This window comes from Salvelinus alpinus, chromosome 22, assembly GCF_045679555.1.
Source record: "Salvelinus alpinus chromosome 22, SLU_Salpinus.1, whole genome shotgun sequence".
In the NCBI taxonomy this organism is placed as follows: Eukaryota; Metazoa; Chordata; class Actinopteri; order Salmoniformes; family Salmonidae; genus Salvelinus; species Salvelinus alpinus.
In genome coordinates, this window is record NC_092107.1 from 20541664 (window position 1) to 20557607 (window position 15944).

At 45.1% G+C, this 15944-nt stretch overlaps 1 protein-coding gene across 1 annotated transcript in view; it reads right to left on the bottom strand.

Moving 5' to 3' along the window:
* The window catches only part of LOC139549213 (protein jagged-1b-like), a 68556-nt gene extending 52920 nt beyond the window's left edge, over positions 1-15636 (bottom strand). Inside the window, exons 1-2 of the mRNA XM_071359436.1 lie at positions 14835-15636; positions 8902-9240 (exon numbers count right to left, since the gene is read on the bottom strand). Coding sequence (XP_071215537.1) covers positions 8902-9240; positions 14835-14984 — 489 coding nt within the window. The 5' untranslated portion in view covers positions 14985-15636. The remainder of the gene's footprint in view (positions 1-8901; positions 9241-14834) is intronic.
* Between the last annotated feature and the right edge of the window lie 308 nt (positions 15637-15944).

Here is a 15944-nt window from a genome sequence, read left to right on the forward strand (position 1 = left end):
GATGTTAAAAATATTTGTTGGTCTGATATGATTAATGAGGAGCATCCAGACGCTGGACTTGATGAATTTATGAAATTGCTTCTTCCAATTATTGATAAACATGCACCTTTTAAGAAACTGACTGTTAGAACTGTTAAGGCTCCATGGATTGATGAGGAATTGAAAAACTGTATGGTTGAAAGAGATGGGGCAAAAGGAGTGGCTAATAAGTCTGGCTGCACATCTGACTGGCTTACTTACTGCAAATTGAGAAATGATGTGACTAAACTCACCAAAAAGAAAAAGAAACGTTATTACGAAGCCAAGATCAATGATATAAAGAATGATGGAAAAAAACTTTGGAGTACTTTAAATGAAATTAGGGGCAGAAAGACAAATTAAACTTCAAATTTCATCAAATCAGATGGCTTATTCATCACAAAACCATTTGATGTTGGCAATTATTTTAATGATTATTTCATTGGCAAAGTGGGCAAACTTAGACAGGAAATGCCCACGACAAACATTGAGCAATTATATTCATGTATAAAAAAACTGAGAATGATAGAAAAGCAGTGCAAGTTTTGAATTTTGTAAAGTTAGTGTGGGAGAGGTGGAAAAATTATTGTTAACGATCAGGGTGTTTACAAACACTACAGGAACAAGATCATCCACAAACATCCTGGCATTGACAACTTAGATGGAAAGCTACTGAGGATGGTAGTCACTCAGTATATAGTCACTCCTATCTGTCATATCTTTAATCTTAGCCTAGAGGAAAGTCTTTGTCCTCAGGCCTGGAGGGAAGACAAAGTAATTCCGCTCCCCAAGAGTGGTAAAGCGGCTTTTACTGGTTCTAACAGCAGACCTATAAGCTTTCTGCCAGCTCTTAACAAACTGTTGGGAGAAATTGTGTTTGACCAAATACAATGCTATTTCTCTGTAAACAAATTAACAACAGACTTTCAGCATGCTTATAGAGAAGGGAACTCAACATGTACTGCACTGACACAAATGACTGATGAATGGTTGAGAGAAATTGATAATAAGAAGATTGTGGGAGCTGTACTGTTAGATTTCAGTGCAGCCTTTGATATTATTGACCATAACCTGTTGTTGAAAAAACTTAAGTGCTATGGCTTTTCAACCTCTGCCATATTGTGGATTCAGAGCTATCTACCTAATAGAACTCAAAGGGTTTCGTTTAATGGAAGCTTCTCTAATGTCAAACATGTAAAGTGGGGTGTACCGCAGGGCAGCTCTCTATGCCCTCTACTCTTTTCTATTTTTACCAATGACCTGCCACTGGCATTAAACAAAGCATGTGTGTCCATGTATGCAGATGATTCAACCATATACACATCAGCAACCTGTCACGCCCTGACCATAGAGATCCTTTTTATGTCTCTATTTTGGTTGGTCAGGGCGTGAGTTTGGGTGGGCATTCTATGTCTGGTGTTCTATGTTGTCTATTTGTTTGTGTTTGGCCGTGTGTGGTTCTCAATCAGAGGCAGCTGTCTATCGTTGTCTCTGATTGAGAACCATATTTAGGTAGCCTGTTTTCCCACTTTGAGTTGTGGGTGATTATTTTCTGTTTAGTGTTTGTCGTCACCTTTCAGAACTGTTCGTTTGTCGTGTTGTTGTTTTGTTAGTGTTCATATTTATTAAATAAACGTATTTATGAATACTTACCACGCTGCACCTTGGTCCTCTTCTCCTTCTCCCGACGACAATCGTTACACAACCACAGCTAATGAAGTCACTGAAACCCTTAACAAAGCGTTGCAGTCTGTTGTGGATTGTGTGGCCAGTAATAAACTGGTCCTGAACCTCTCTAAAACTAAGAGCATTGTATTTGGTACAATTCATTCCTTAAGTGCTAGACCTCAGCTGAATCTGGTAATGAATGGTGAGGCTGTTGAACAAGTTGAGGAGACTAAATTACTTGGCGTCACCTTAGATTGTAAACTGTCATGGTCAAAACATATAGATTCTGTGGTTGCAAAGATAGGGAGAGGTCTGGCCGTAATAAAGAGATGCTCTGCTTTTTTGATACCACACTCCAAAAAGCAAGTCCTGCAGGCTCTAGTTTTGTCTAATCTTGATTATTGTCCAGTCGTGTGGTCCAGTGCTGCAAGGAAGGACCTAGTTAAGCTGCAGCTGGCCCAGAACAGAGCGGCACGTCTTGCTCTTCATTGTAATCAGAGGGCTAATATAAATACTATGCATACCAGTCTCTCTTGGCTAAGAGTTAAGGAGAGACTGACTGCATCACTTCTTTTTTATAAGAAACAAAGTGTTGAAAATCCCAAATTGTTTGCATAGTGAACTTACACACAGCTCTGACACTGTCACGTTCTGACCTTAGTTCCTTTGTTTTGTCTTTTGTTTTGTATGGTCAGGGCGTGAGTTGGGGTGGGCAGTCTATGTTTGTATTTCTATGTTGTCTATTTCTATGTGTTTGGCCTGATATGGTTCTCAATCAGAGACAGGTGTTTTGCGTTGTCTCTGATTGGGAACCATATTTAGGTAGCCTGTTTTGTATTGTGGGTTCTGGGTTATTGTCTATGTTATGTTGCATGTTAGCACAGTGTTTATATAGCGGTCACGTTCGTCTTATTCGTTTTGTTGTTTTTGTTTAAGTGTTCTTCATTAAATATAGAAGAATGTATTCAAACCACGCTGCGCTTTGGTCCGCTTCTTGCGACGATCGTGACAGACGCACTTATCCCACCAGACATGCCACCAGGGGTCTTTTCATAGTCCCCAAATCCAGAACAAATTCAAGAAAGCATACAGTATTATATAGAGCCCTTATTGCATGGAACTTCCTTCAAACTCACATTGCTCAAATAAACAGCAAACCTGGTTTAAGAAAAAACAGTTAAAGCAACACCTCACAGTACAACGCCTCTCCCCTTTTTGACCTAGATAGTTTGTGTGTATGCATTGATATGTGGGCCACTCCTTTTTAAAAAAGGTATGTAGTTCTGTCCTTGAGCTGTTCTTGTCTAATGATGTTCTGTATTATGTCATTCTGTATTACGTTTCCTGTTTTGTGTGGACCCCAGGAAGAGTAGTTACTGCTTTTGCAACAGCTAATGGGGATCCTAATAAAATACCAAATACCAAAGTTGGAGACTGTGGCTTCCAAGACGCCATAGAGAGATTAAAAAGAAGGAAAGGGACTTGGAAGATGACATAGAAAGGACAGGGAACTACAATTGGGACCTAGGGGTTTATCCAATTCACTACGTTGCACTCGCTGTGTCCCTGAACAGGATACCCCCAGGGACACCGTTAATAGTGTGACTATTGTTCCCTGCTACATCTAATTCCCACCGCAAAAGAAGCTACAGTGAGCTCCAAAAGTATTGGGACAGTGACTTTTGTTTTGCTGTTTTTGGTTCTGTACTCTAGTACTTTGGATTTTGGATTTGAAATGATACAATAGCTTTGAGGTTAGGTTAAAGGGCAGATTGCCAGCTTTAATTTGAAGGTTTTTTCATCCATATCGGGTGAACTTACAACACTTTTTGGATATAGTCCACCCATTTAGGGGACCAAAAGTAATGGGACAAATTCACTTATATGTGTATTAAAGTAGTCAAATGTTTCGTATTTGGTCCCATATTCCTAGCACGCAATGATTACATCAAGTTTGTGACTCTACAAAATTAGTTTTGGAAGTGTTTTAGAAAATAATGTATTGTGTCCTTTTGGAGTTACTTTTTTTGTAAATAAGAATAGAATATGTTTCTAAACACTTCATGTGGATGCTACCATGATTACGGATAGTCATGAATGAATCGTGATTAATGATGAGTGAGAATGTAACAGAAACACAAATGTCATACCACCCCAAAAATGCTAACCTCCCCTGTTGTTGTAATGGTGAGATGTTAGTATGTCTTATGGGTATGAAATTTGTGCGTCCGTAACTCTCTTACTCATCAGTTCTCACGATTCATTCAGGACTATCGTAGTCATTGTATCACTTCAAATGAATATGCTGGAGTACAGAGCCAACACAACAAAACATTTTTCACTGTGCCATTACTTTTGGAGCTCACTGTATGTGATTTAACATCACCAGAGGGACAGAAGTGAGAGCAAGAGCAGTAAGAAGCAAAGGAATGGGTTTCCATGGGGATAAAGAACAGAGAGAGAGAGAGAGAGTAGGAGAGAGACAGAAAGAGTAGGAGAGAGAGAGAGAGACAGAGAGAGAGGGAGAGGGAGACAGAGAGACAGAGAGAGAGAGAGGGGGAGACACAGAGAGAGAGAGAGAGAGAGAGACAGAGAGAGAGAGAGAGAGACAGAGAGAGAGAGAGACAGAGAGACAGAGAGACAGAGAGAGAGAGAGAGAGAGAGAGAGAGAGAGAGAGAGAGAGAGAGAGAGAGAGAGAGAGAGAGAGAGAGATACAGAGAGAGAGAGATACAGAGATACAGAGAGATACAGAGAGAGAGATACAGAGAGAGAGAGAGAGAGAGAGAGAGAGAGAGAGAGAGAGAGAGAGAGAGAGAGAGAGAGAGAGAGAGAGAGAGAGAGAGAGAGAGAGAGAGAGAGAGAGAGAGAGAGAGAGAGAGAGAGAGTGGGAGTGTTGACAGATGAGTGACTTCGGAGGGGGTGGACACAGGGGATGGAGGATAGAGTAGTAAAGGTAGAGAAACAGAAAAATGGGGGGGTGCTAGAGGGAGCTGGGTGAGGAGTCAATAGACTTCTGTAATTACACCTGCTCAACTACTTACAAAGCTGTGTGCCCACGCACTTCTTCAAACACAGCATACTCAGATGAACGCACGCACACGGACACACACACACACACAGTCCCTCCAGGAACTCCAAGGTGATTGTGTAAATCTGCTTTCCACTCCTAATATAGAAACTCCCGTTTCAATCCAATTTGCACACAAATGAAACCATTAAAAGGCTGCCTCCCTAGAGAGACTTGTGTCCTCCAGGTTATTAACTTATCTCTAAAAAACATAAGGCTCAATCCCTGACGGAATCCACTTTCTTTGTGTGTCATGATACACTGTGTGAGCATGGGTGCTAATTGACAGCATGCATGTCAGTCGATTTGTGCCTGCGCTCCTGTGCTGTGTGGCTATAGAAGCATATACCGTAGGGGAGTATGAGAGGGCGAGAGAGGATTGTGTGTGTGTGTGTGTGTGTGTGTGTGTGTGTGTGTGTGTGTGTGTGTGTGTGTGTGTGTGTGTGTGTGTGTGTGTGTGTGTGTGTGTGTGTGTGTGTGTGTGTGTGTGTGTGTGTGTGTGTGTGTGTGTGTGTGTGTGTGTGTGTGTGTGTGTGTGTGTGTGTGTGTGTGTGTGTGTGTCCAATGTCAGCCCACAGGTGAGCGTGTATGGGAGAGTCAGCGACGGACAAAGGAGAGGAAAGCACAAAGGAGGAGTAGAGAAAAGCGAGTGAAAGAGGGAGCGACCCAAATGAAAGAACGTTCTAACTGAGCTCTCTGTCCTCCTCTCTCCTCTCATAACCCCTTGGTGACTGGGTCAGCCTGACTACCCACACAATGCCAATGCACAGGTAAACCCACGGTGTGTGTGTGTGTGTGTGTGTGTGCGTCCGAGCATATCAGAACCAACCTAGAACACAGTAGAGTACTGGCTGAATGTCATGTGCGTAATTCCTCTACTTTGCGTGTTTGACAGCAGGGCCATTTTTAGTTTGATATATTTCGACGTTTTAACCATTAACTCTCGCAAACCCTTAGTTAACAAATAGTGGTCCTTCCTCAACAGTTCTGTGGAAACATGCCTCTTTTGTCCATTCTAGCGTGGTCATCTAGTGACAACCCTGAGAACCCTAGTTTGGGAATTATGAGACATATTTCAACTCTGACCTTTGACTGCTGACGGTTCCCTGGTGCTACAGCCCTCACAAGACTGGTCCACATTCACGAGGTTAGTCTTGTAAACAGTATGTGCGGCACGGAAGGTTTTTCACTCTACAACCCGAACATGCAACACAATACTGTACGAGCATGTCTTTTTAAGTAACCTTCATGAACAAATAAGGCAAGTGGTGGAAGCGAAGGACGAAAGAAAAGAAAGAGAGAGAGTGAAAAAAAAATGTATTATTACAGATGATATGGTTACCGAAACACACACACACACCACACACACATACACGCACGCACGCACACAGTCAGCTGAACGTGAGTCCCGCCAGTTGAGAGCTCTCTCCCGCTGGCAGTGAACCTGACCTGGAATCAGATTTAGGGGCTTTAACACTTGAGGTCAGGATTATGAATGATTGGCCTAAGATTGACCTAAGATCAAGAGATGGGGGACCACAGCCCTTTCCGTTCTTTTTAATGGTGTTTGTTTAGTGCCTGTCACAAAGTCATTTGTCACAGGACTCTTAACAAAAGACTAAGCCCAAACCCTTCCTCTAAAGCTAGCCCAAGGCAACAACAGTACGATGGGAAAAGTTGTTGGAGTAGAAAGCAGAGCAGGACACTTAAACAGTTCAGTGTAAATCATACTGTAACATTGATGGTCAACGGGAGCCCGGAAGCTCAAGTCAGGCACAGCAGATCTAGAGTCATGATTCTTAACTGACTTGCCTAGTTAAATAAAGGTTTAAATACAAATCAAAATACATTTGAGAGGAACAAGACTTTAGAGAGATTATAATGCACCTTTGTCTAAGAGCTACCTGGCAACTCCTTCTGGTGTACCACCTATTCACTCCTTCCATTCATTCAGAAACAGTGTAAGTTTCCTCTGCCACATAGACAACAACAAAAAGACAAACCCCACAGCCCCCTCCCCCCCCCTCTTCCGCCAATCAGATATCAGATTGGAAACAACAGCAGACCGTGCGACTTGAGGGACGACCTCACGGTTCTGAAATGCTTTGATATTTTATATCTGAACGGAAACGCCTTCGCTAAAACGTCCCAGACCAGGCCTCTAGCTGTCCCTGGACTTGGGAGTCAAACTGCAGCCAAATACTTCAGTCCATATGATTAGACAGTGAGGGGCTGGGAGACACATGTGCGCACACAAACACACACACACACACACACACGCATTTCCCTGAATAGATGAGTGGAGAGAAAGAGCGAGGGCGGGAGATAAAGGGAGCTCACCTTTCCTCATAATGACTGTGCTCACCTGTTCATCCCCTCACCTGGGGAAGAGGGATCAGAATACTGCCTGAGCCCCCCGTCTCCCCCCCCCCGTCTCCCCCCCCCCCCGGCCTCTCCCCTACCTCCCAGAGATGGCCAGATAATGTGAGTCTTTCAGCCGCAGCTATCCCCATAGAAATTCTGGCCTGCCTCGGGGTGTCCCTATCCTCTCCCCTGCAGCCCAGCCAGCCCCACGGCCTGGTCCTGAAACTGATCCAGACAAGACTTTCTGCTGGGGAGAATTTTCTCACACTCATACCTGCCACTCACACGCCTCCCCGACATGGAGGAGAGTCACTGACACCGACAGTGTATAAAGACCCACTTCCACAGGCGAATGGACTGATACCGATTAACGGGAGGCGGATAAACGCGGAAGTGATGCGTGCGTGCGTGCGTGCGTGAGCGCGCATGTGTGTGTTCCAGATGCTTGAAGCCAGGACACAGACCTGTGCGCTCCAACACCAGACCAGCTGGTGAGCATGACCAGCCTTATTCCCAGTCCGCCTCTAAATCTCCACCAGGGCTTTGCACAATATTAAAAACATTATTACTAGGCAATATGAATATAATTACAACCATACCGTCAGCTCTCGCTCCCCATTATTATAATACTTTCATTATGAATAACCATTCAACCTCACGGAGGAGGTCCGAAACGAAGCATTCCAGACCTTAATCAAATATAGGCCGCTCGCATTGAGACATCGAACGTTGAAATAAACAAGCGCTCCCGTCTCAGGAAGGAAGACAATGTGGATCAGTCGTCCTGAGTGTGCCAAGTCATTTAAAAGGGATACTCGCTGTGGCTCTGGCCCTGAAACGACTCGGGCAAACAGACATTGATTCTAGTAAAAAAAACAGGAAACTACTTCTAATGGGCGTGGATGAAGGGATGGAAGGAGGGAATGAAAGGATGGAAATGGGGGGGGTGAACTGCTCGTTGAGAACATTAGTGTCCCTCTCTACCACCAGCTAAAAGCTTTCACCCCCCTCCAGATGTCTTTCCAGTCCCCTTCCAAACCTCCCACCCCCCCCCTCACCCCCCTAGCGAACATCTCAGGGCTTAGTAACAGTCAAATAGAACAACATATTTGTGAGCAGCAGCAATATACAAACCTATGTGAGCCAGAACCAACAGACTTGGACAGTCTTTAGTCAGGGGGCTTTTCTATCCCCCCTCAAGCCCTCCACTCAACCTCAAATTCCTCTTTCATTTTATTTGCTGTTTCTATTTTCCCCTCTTCCTGTATTGTTTGGGTCCTCCTTATGGGGGACGGAAGACAAGAGAGAGAGAATTGGATTATCGATGGGTCTAATGTGCGATTAATAGGCCTGCTCTTTAATGAATGCACGAGTCGTAGCCCCCAGCCTGGACTCCATATCTGATACAGACACAGGCAAGTCGATACACGAAGTCAGACAGAGAGGAGCGATATCAGGGACTTTAACGGCGCAAAAACGCAACAGGGAAGAGTTAAGGAGGAGAGAGAGAGAAGGGATGGATAAAGAGAGACAGGGGGAGAATGAGGGAGAGAGGAGAGAGGAGAGAGAGGAGGGAGAAAGAGCATCACCTCAGCATCGCACCCAATGCCCGTGTTTAGACAAGTAGAAAACTGCTACTAGTTTGTGCAAATAGTAGCAAAGCCTCTTGACTGAATGCTAAGAGCTAGTGTCAACACTGTCGCAGGTCTCTGTGAGTGTTTGCCTACTTGAACCGCGACGTGTTACCATGGTAACCACATTGTAGCTACACTTCTGTACTCACCGGCCAGGCGTATTTGAAGGGAATGACAATGTGTCCTGTAGTGACATCCCCTCCTCCTCCTCCTCCCCCTCCTCCGTCGTGACCTCGATGACGGAGGGACTGGGTGTTGCCTCCCAGGACGGTGGTGCTGCCCACCCCGAAGGTGCAGGCTCCGGTGGGGACGACCCGGGCCTGGTACTCCTTGAGGCAGGCCTTGAAGAAGGTGTCACACTGGTCCCTGAGAGAGCAGCGCTGCCCCCCGGTGGCCTGGAGGTCACAGCACTCCCCACTCTGCAGCACACCTTGGGGGTTCTGGAAGTGACGGATCTGCAGCTCAAACATCCCCACTGCACACACAGCCTGGAGAGAGAGGGAGACAGGAGAGTTAGGATGAGGTATAACTCACACACACACACACACACAGACACACACACAGAGAATCATATACACCACCCAAAGAGAGGGTGAATCTACGGGAACAAAAACATATGGTTCCCGATGTCATATTTGTTGAAAAAACATGAATGAATGTGATGAATACACCTGATCAATGGGTGGAGTATCGCATTTCATCCCAGTGCTTTCCAGCAATGGAAATATATGGATAGCATTCCCTCTCTCATTCTCTCTCTCTCTCTCTGTATCGTCTGCTTCATTAAGGTTACCAGACTACCGTCATCCTATTCTAAGTGGTAGATAAAGAGAGGGTGATTCAGAAAGGAAAAACAACATTGATTCACACCCCTTCCTCCCCACAGCGGAAGAAAAATCTAATCCCTTCATCCCAATGGAGAGACACGCCCCCACTCCAGCAATCTCTCTCTCTCTCTCTCTCTCTCTCTCTCTCTCTCTCTCTCTCTCTCTCTCTCCATATCTGTCCATTTATCTCCCTCTATCTGTCTCCATCTTTCCCTCCTAGCTTATTTACCCTCCTCCCTCCCTCGCTCTCTTTATCTTCCTCTTTCACCTCTCCCCTCCCCTGTGTCATGCACTTCCTACACCTCTCCATCTAGCGCCTTTCTTTTCTTTCTTCTCCTGTATCAGTACCCCTCCCTTCTTTTCTCTCCCTCTCTCCCCAGTGGGACTCAGACACTGGGAACCTGGCCCCGGTTTCTCTGTCCTCCTCCTCCCTTCCTCCTCTATCTGGGAACAAGCTGTAACTCTTGCCCTCTCTCTTTCTCTCTGTACCAGCTCTTCTTCTCTGCAATTCTTCTTTTCATTTCTCTTTCTCCCTCTTTCTCCCTCTCTCTGTCTCTCTCGTTCTCTGTCTCTCCCTCTCTCTTTTCCCAGAGCCTATAAAGCATATTCTTCTCAGCTGGTTGCAGATGGGGACAGACAAGCTGGTAGAGCTAACAAGCCCCCCAGAGGGACAGGTGTGTGTTTGTGTATGTTGGTGTGTTATATAGCAAGGAAATAATGGTTAGGATTTCTAACCACTAATAAAGCACAAACCACACACATCAAACACATGTCACATACACACACGTCACACACACACACGTCACACACACACACGTCACACACAATGAAGTTATGCAATAACGAATAACGGTGTAATAGTCTTGACAACCTGACTAAAGCCAGTAAGAAGAATAGCTGGTAAGTCAGCCCATTGTGCTGTGGTATTCTGTCCCTCACCTGCCCCTGTACCTGGGCTAAGATGCTAAACTCTCCTACATCAAACAGCCTGTGGAGATACAGGCCCACTCATCACTCTGCATCATCCTTTCTTCCTCTCTTCTTTCCCCCCCTCTCTCAGCCATTCCGGGCATACCTGGGTTTCAGCGCTCCATCTGACCGCTCCAAGCGCTCAGCCTCGAGCATCACCATGGAGAGCTGTGGTAATTAAGTCCCCAATGAACCCAAAAACAAGGTGAGACCAGGACCACAACCTGACCCTGGATGAACCCGGTTGGATTGTACACTGACTAACACTATTGTTAAAACCTCTTAGATGTAATGGCAAAATGTAGACTTCCGCCTAAATAGACATACCCAAAACTGACTGCTATTCATGTGTAATTACATGATTCTGACGTGCCAAAACATATTTTTAAGAAGACATCTGGGAGATGAGGAAATGATCAGAAGATAGATAATAGTTACATAGTTCAGAATACACAAGATCAAGCACACACAAAATAACCGTTTTTTCCCCTTCATTTTAAAGTAATCTTTCATTGACAAGCTTTAAGTGAATTATTGATGCCCAGGGCTGGATGCACATCAGACGGCTTCCACAAAATGTGAGCAATATCAGAGAAAAAAAATGGGATTGATCGACCTAACAACTAGAAATGGACAGATGTTTTAGTAAGGGGTGTCAGGTGTGGACACGGGACGTTTCCAAGTGTCCCTAAACCTCTCCAAAGTGGCATATGTCTGTAAATGAGATAATTCCAGTGCTATCACATATTTGCAATCCCTAAATGCTATTTGATCAGTATAAAAACACAATTTCTACCATATCAACCTCACTCAAACATTGTGGTGTTATGAGGTATCCGGGGTACATTCAAGTGTCCTTTCAACCTCTCCAAAGTCTCCAAATGTGGTAATTACACTGTTTGTGCACGCACTGGATATGCCTAAAAAAGTTATTGTTCACTATAAAAAACTACATTTCTACAACACCAACCTCTCTCAAACATTGTGGCGGTGTCGGTGGACATACAGGGGATATCCAAGTCTTTTCATCATATTTTTCATGCGCAAAGATATAGTCACTCGGTCGATGTTCGATATTCGTTGCCATTAAGTCACACATCATCAGGTAACATTGGAAACAGGCTAGATTTGTTCCTACCAACCTAAGGATTCATGTCATACCACCTTTGTAGCTATAGCTCAAGCACAGACCAAATGGAAGCTTACCGTATAAAAGGATGGCTGTTTGGTGAAAACGTTGAGTAAAATAAATAAATGTACTCTCGGGGATGGTGATCAAAAACGGTAGGTCACAGGTAGACAAATAAGACATCCTCATGATCTGTGGAGTCTTCCGGTGTGAATCAACGTATTAGGTCTTTATTTCGTTTATGCTTCACAAAGCTAACCCGAATGTAGGTAACAGCCATCTTTAAATTAGGTCTTTGGCTCGGCCTGCCCTTATACATTTGTATGCCCATATATGGTAGTAAGTCACACCAAAGATTTTAAGGCACAGATCAATAGCCAACATACTCAGCTTTCCGCAGACACCCTGATTTTGCAGATAGGGGCTACCGTTCTCATACCAGACTGAATTGAATAAAACAAAAAATCAAATAGGGGGTTTAAGAGGCTTTAAACACTTACCTTTTAATACTGTTAAAAATGGCACTATCTTGACTGTTCTGTAATAACAGAGTAATATCAGGACAACATTATAAACTGTATCAAACAACATGAATATATCATCTTGAATGCTCTTATCTGCATTGCACTGAATTTGACACATCCCCAGACCTCTACTGTTACATGTTATAGTATCTTCAATGCTGAAATGGATGCAGTATATCAACTCTCCTGTGCTAATCCTACATTATAAATGTCTCACAGCACAGTAGAAAGGTCTGCATCGTACTGCAGTAGGGGAAGGGAGTGTTATATTAGTGAAGAGCTTCAGAGCTGGGTGCAGAGATCCATGTGGATCTTTCTGTACATTCACATGCCCCAGTGCTACACGGCTGTGGCCGCTGGCCCAACACACACACCCCAGTCCACACACCCCAGTCCAGTCCACACACCCCAGTCCAGTACACACACACACACACACACACACACACACACACACACACACACACACACACACACACGCTTCTCATTTCACATAAATGCACACACACACAGACATACACACACAGAACGTCCTGATCTTGCCCCTGCACTGAGGGCTGTGTCACTCCGCCAGTGGGGGGCCCTTTTAGGCCAACAACCATAGCCTGGGGGTGTGTCTGGGAGGGGAAGAGTAGAGAACACATTCAGCCAGCGCTCTACCGCCAGGCTTTCCCTCTTGGTCTGTGTGAACTTGAACTTGAATGTGACAGGCCTATGTCCAATTTGACTGAATGTGAATTGGTTTTCTATGTGGTCATAGTGGTTTGAGTGTGGTATTTTTGAATCAAACTCATTATTACATAGTTATTACAATTATAAGGTAGCCTATAAGGTAGTTCCTCGGCGTACACATCAGTGACAAACTGAAATGGTTCACCCACACAGACAGTGTGGTGAAGAAGGCGCAACGGCGCCTCTTCAACAGCAGGGAGCTGAAGAAATTTGGCTTGGCACCTAAAACCCTCATAAACTTTTACAGATGCACAATTGAGAGCATCCTGTTGGGCGGTATCACCAGCTGGTATGGCAACTGCACCTCCCGCAACCACAGGGCTCTCCAGCAGGTGGTGTAGTCTGCCCAACGCATCACCGGGGGCAAACTACCTGCCCTCCAGGACACCTTCAGCACCCGATGTCACAGGAAGGCCAAAAAGATCATCAAGGACCACTCGAGCCACTGCCTGCACCCCGCTATCATCCAGAAGGCGAGGTCAATACAGGTGCATCAAAGCTGTGACCAGCTTCTATCTCAAGGCCATCAGACTGTTAAATAGCCGTCACTAGCACATTAGAGGCAGCTGCCTATATACATAGGCTGGAAATCACTGGCCACTTTAATAAATTAAACACTAGTCACTTTAATAATGTTTACATATTTTGCATTACTCATCTCATATGTATATACTGTATTCTATTCTACTGTGTCTTAGTCTATGCCGCTCTGACATTGCTCGTCCATATATTTATGTATTCTAAATTCCATTATTTTACTTAGATGTGTGTGTATTGTTGTGAAATTGTTAGATATTACTTTTTAGATATTACTGCACTGTTGGAGCTAAAAACACACGCATTTCGCTACACCCACAATAACATCTGCTAAACACGTGTATGTGGAGGCGAAAGAAATGCACACCTATTTGGGCGAGGTGCTGGCTAGCGGCGTAGAACACTTGAAAAATGAAAGGAGAAGCTCAGATGCAATAATTTAATAAGACGCTGGTAAGACCTGACAAGACCAGACGAACGGGTCAACACGTGTATGTGGCCAATAAAATTTGACTTGATTTTGATGTATACTATGTTGGACTATTCCTGGTCGTCTGCAGAGCTTTTACATACTGTAGAGAGAGGATGGACTACATTTATGTGAAGAAAGGAAGGGAGGCACTGACTGTAAGACACGTGAATAAATACACACACACACACATTACAAGCACACCCATGCAACACACACACACACACACACACACACACACACACACACACACACACACACACACACACACAGACACACACACACACAGGGACAGACTGACCAACAATTCCCGTGAATCCCCTTTCCCCTTGTGATCATGTTCATAATGTTCACAAGGTTGACTTGTGCGTGTACTGTAGTAGTAAACACATAGAAGACAGCCTTACTCCATCCACAGACACCATAACATTTGGCTTGTTATTTCCCATGAAGGATGTATTTTTACACCATTAGAGCCCACAGGAGACTGTGTTCAGAACATTTCCCTCTGCAGTTCTGGTTCAAACAATGGACTTCGTGGATGGGTCTTCTAGCATATTCTTCAACAGGAAAACAAATCAATTGCAGTGTAATAGTCTTAGAATCCCAATAACAAACATTGGTGTACTGAAAGGTCATGCTTGGTGAAGGTTTGATCATGTAGCCTATAGAAGAAAGGACACGCCCATGGAGCAACAAGTGGATGACCAGACAATTAAGACGCACAACAACAGGTGGGCACCGCGCCATTAGAAGCAATGGTAGACATATTGACAAGAGAAACAGGGAAGTAGAATGTGGGCAAAATTATTGACTATGTGGGAAGAAAACACCGACTGTAAAAGTCAGGGCAGGTTTAAACAACGGCCCAAAATAGCGCTTAATCGGTGCGGCTTACCTGCGGTTGCAGAGCGAGGGCGACGAGACAAATCACGGTCCACTGCTGTCTCCAGCGCCGATCTCTCCTCATCTCCGTCCTGGCGCTGCTCCTCGCACCTCCGCTGCTGCAATCAACCGGCTTTCGTCCGTGCGCTCTTTCTCTCTCCATCTCAACGTCACAGGATCGAGGACAAAAAAACGACGCAGTATCCCCTCTTCTCTATAATATCCCTTTCTCAGCTGTCTTTAAGCGTCAGTTCATCGTTTCGTACTAGGCTTGAGAGAAAGCATTATTGCCTTACTTGTATTGTTCCCCTTGGGGAGTTCCTCCTGCCTGCCCGCCCCTCCTCGACCCCTCTCCCCGGCTTCTCTCTCTCTTGGTGCGGTGTCCAGCGTGGGTCTCTCCTCAGAAGAAAAAAAACCACTCTCACTCCACCAGGTCGATCTTCCCTCCACCTGCCGTTAAGAGGCTTTGAATGTCAGACCTGCTGGCTCCCTGACTTGAGCTCTCATCCCAATTACACTCTCCCTCTGCGCAACGCACTCGCCCTTCAAACTAAACCCATACGCATACACCCTTTCCTTCTTTGCGCAACGGACTCAAATTGATACCCAAATGAAATAGGATCTCCCTCTCTTCCAGTCCAGACTCTACTCTCTCTTGTTTATCCACTGCATACTGCGTCCCTCACTCTTTCCGTAGGCTTTCCAACCCGGTGTGGTCACTTCGCTCAGGGCTACGGATCCGAATCGCCCAGGTCCCGGGCAAGGCTCTGTGCGTATCGGCTGTGGGAAAGAACTCGGCGAAAAAGGATGCCAGCCAGTGACGAGAGGCTGTGTGTGTGTGTGTGTGCGCGTGTTGGAGGGGGGGGGGGGGGGGGGGTGTCCTCGGGCAGGGGATATCCGTCTTCTCTTTTTATGTGCACGCGGTCTGTGCGCTTGCACCCCTGGACGGTTCCCATGGGTTCCCATCGTTGCTGAAATGCCTGTCCTCTCCTTTCCGTCTCTCACCATCTCACAGAGAAATTAAACAAAGGAGTAGGTAGGTATTGATTAAAATGATACTGTTTTAATTACCCTTGTATGAAAAGTGTAACTGCATGAGCAGACTTTTGATAGCCTATTAAAA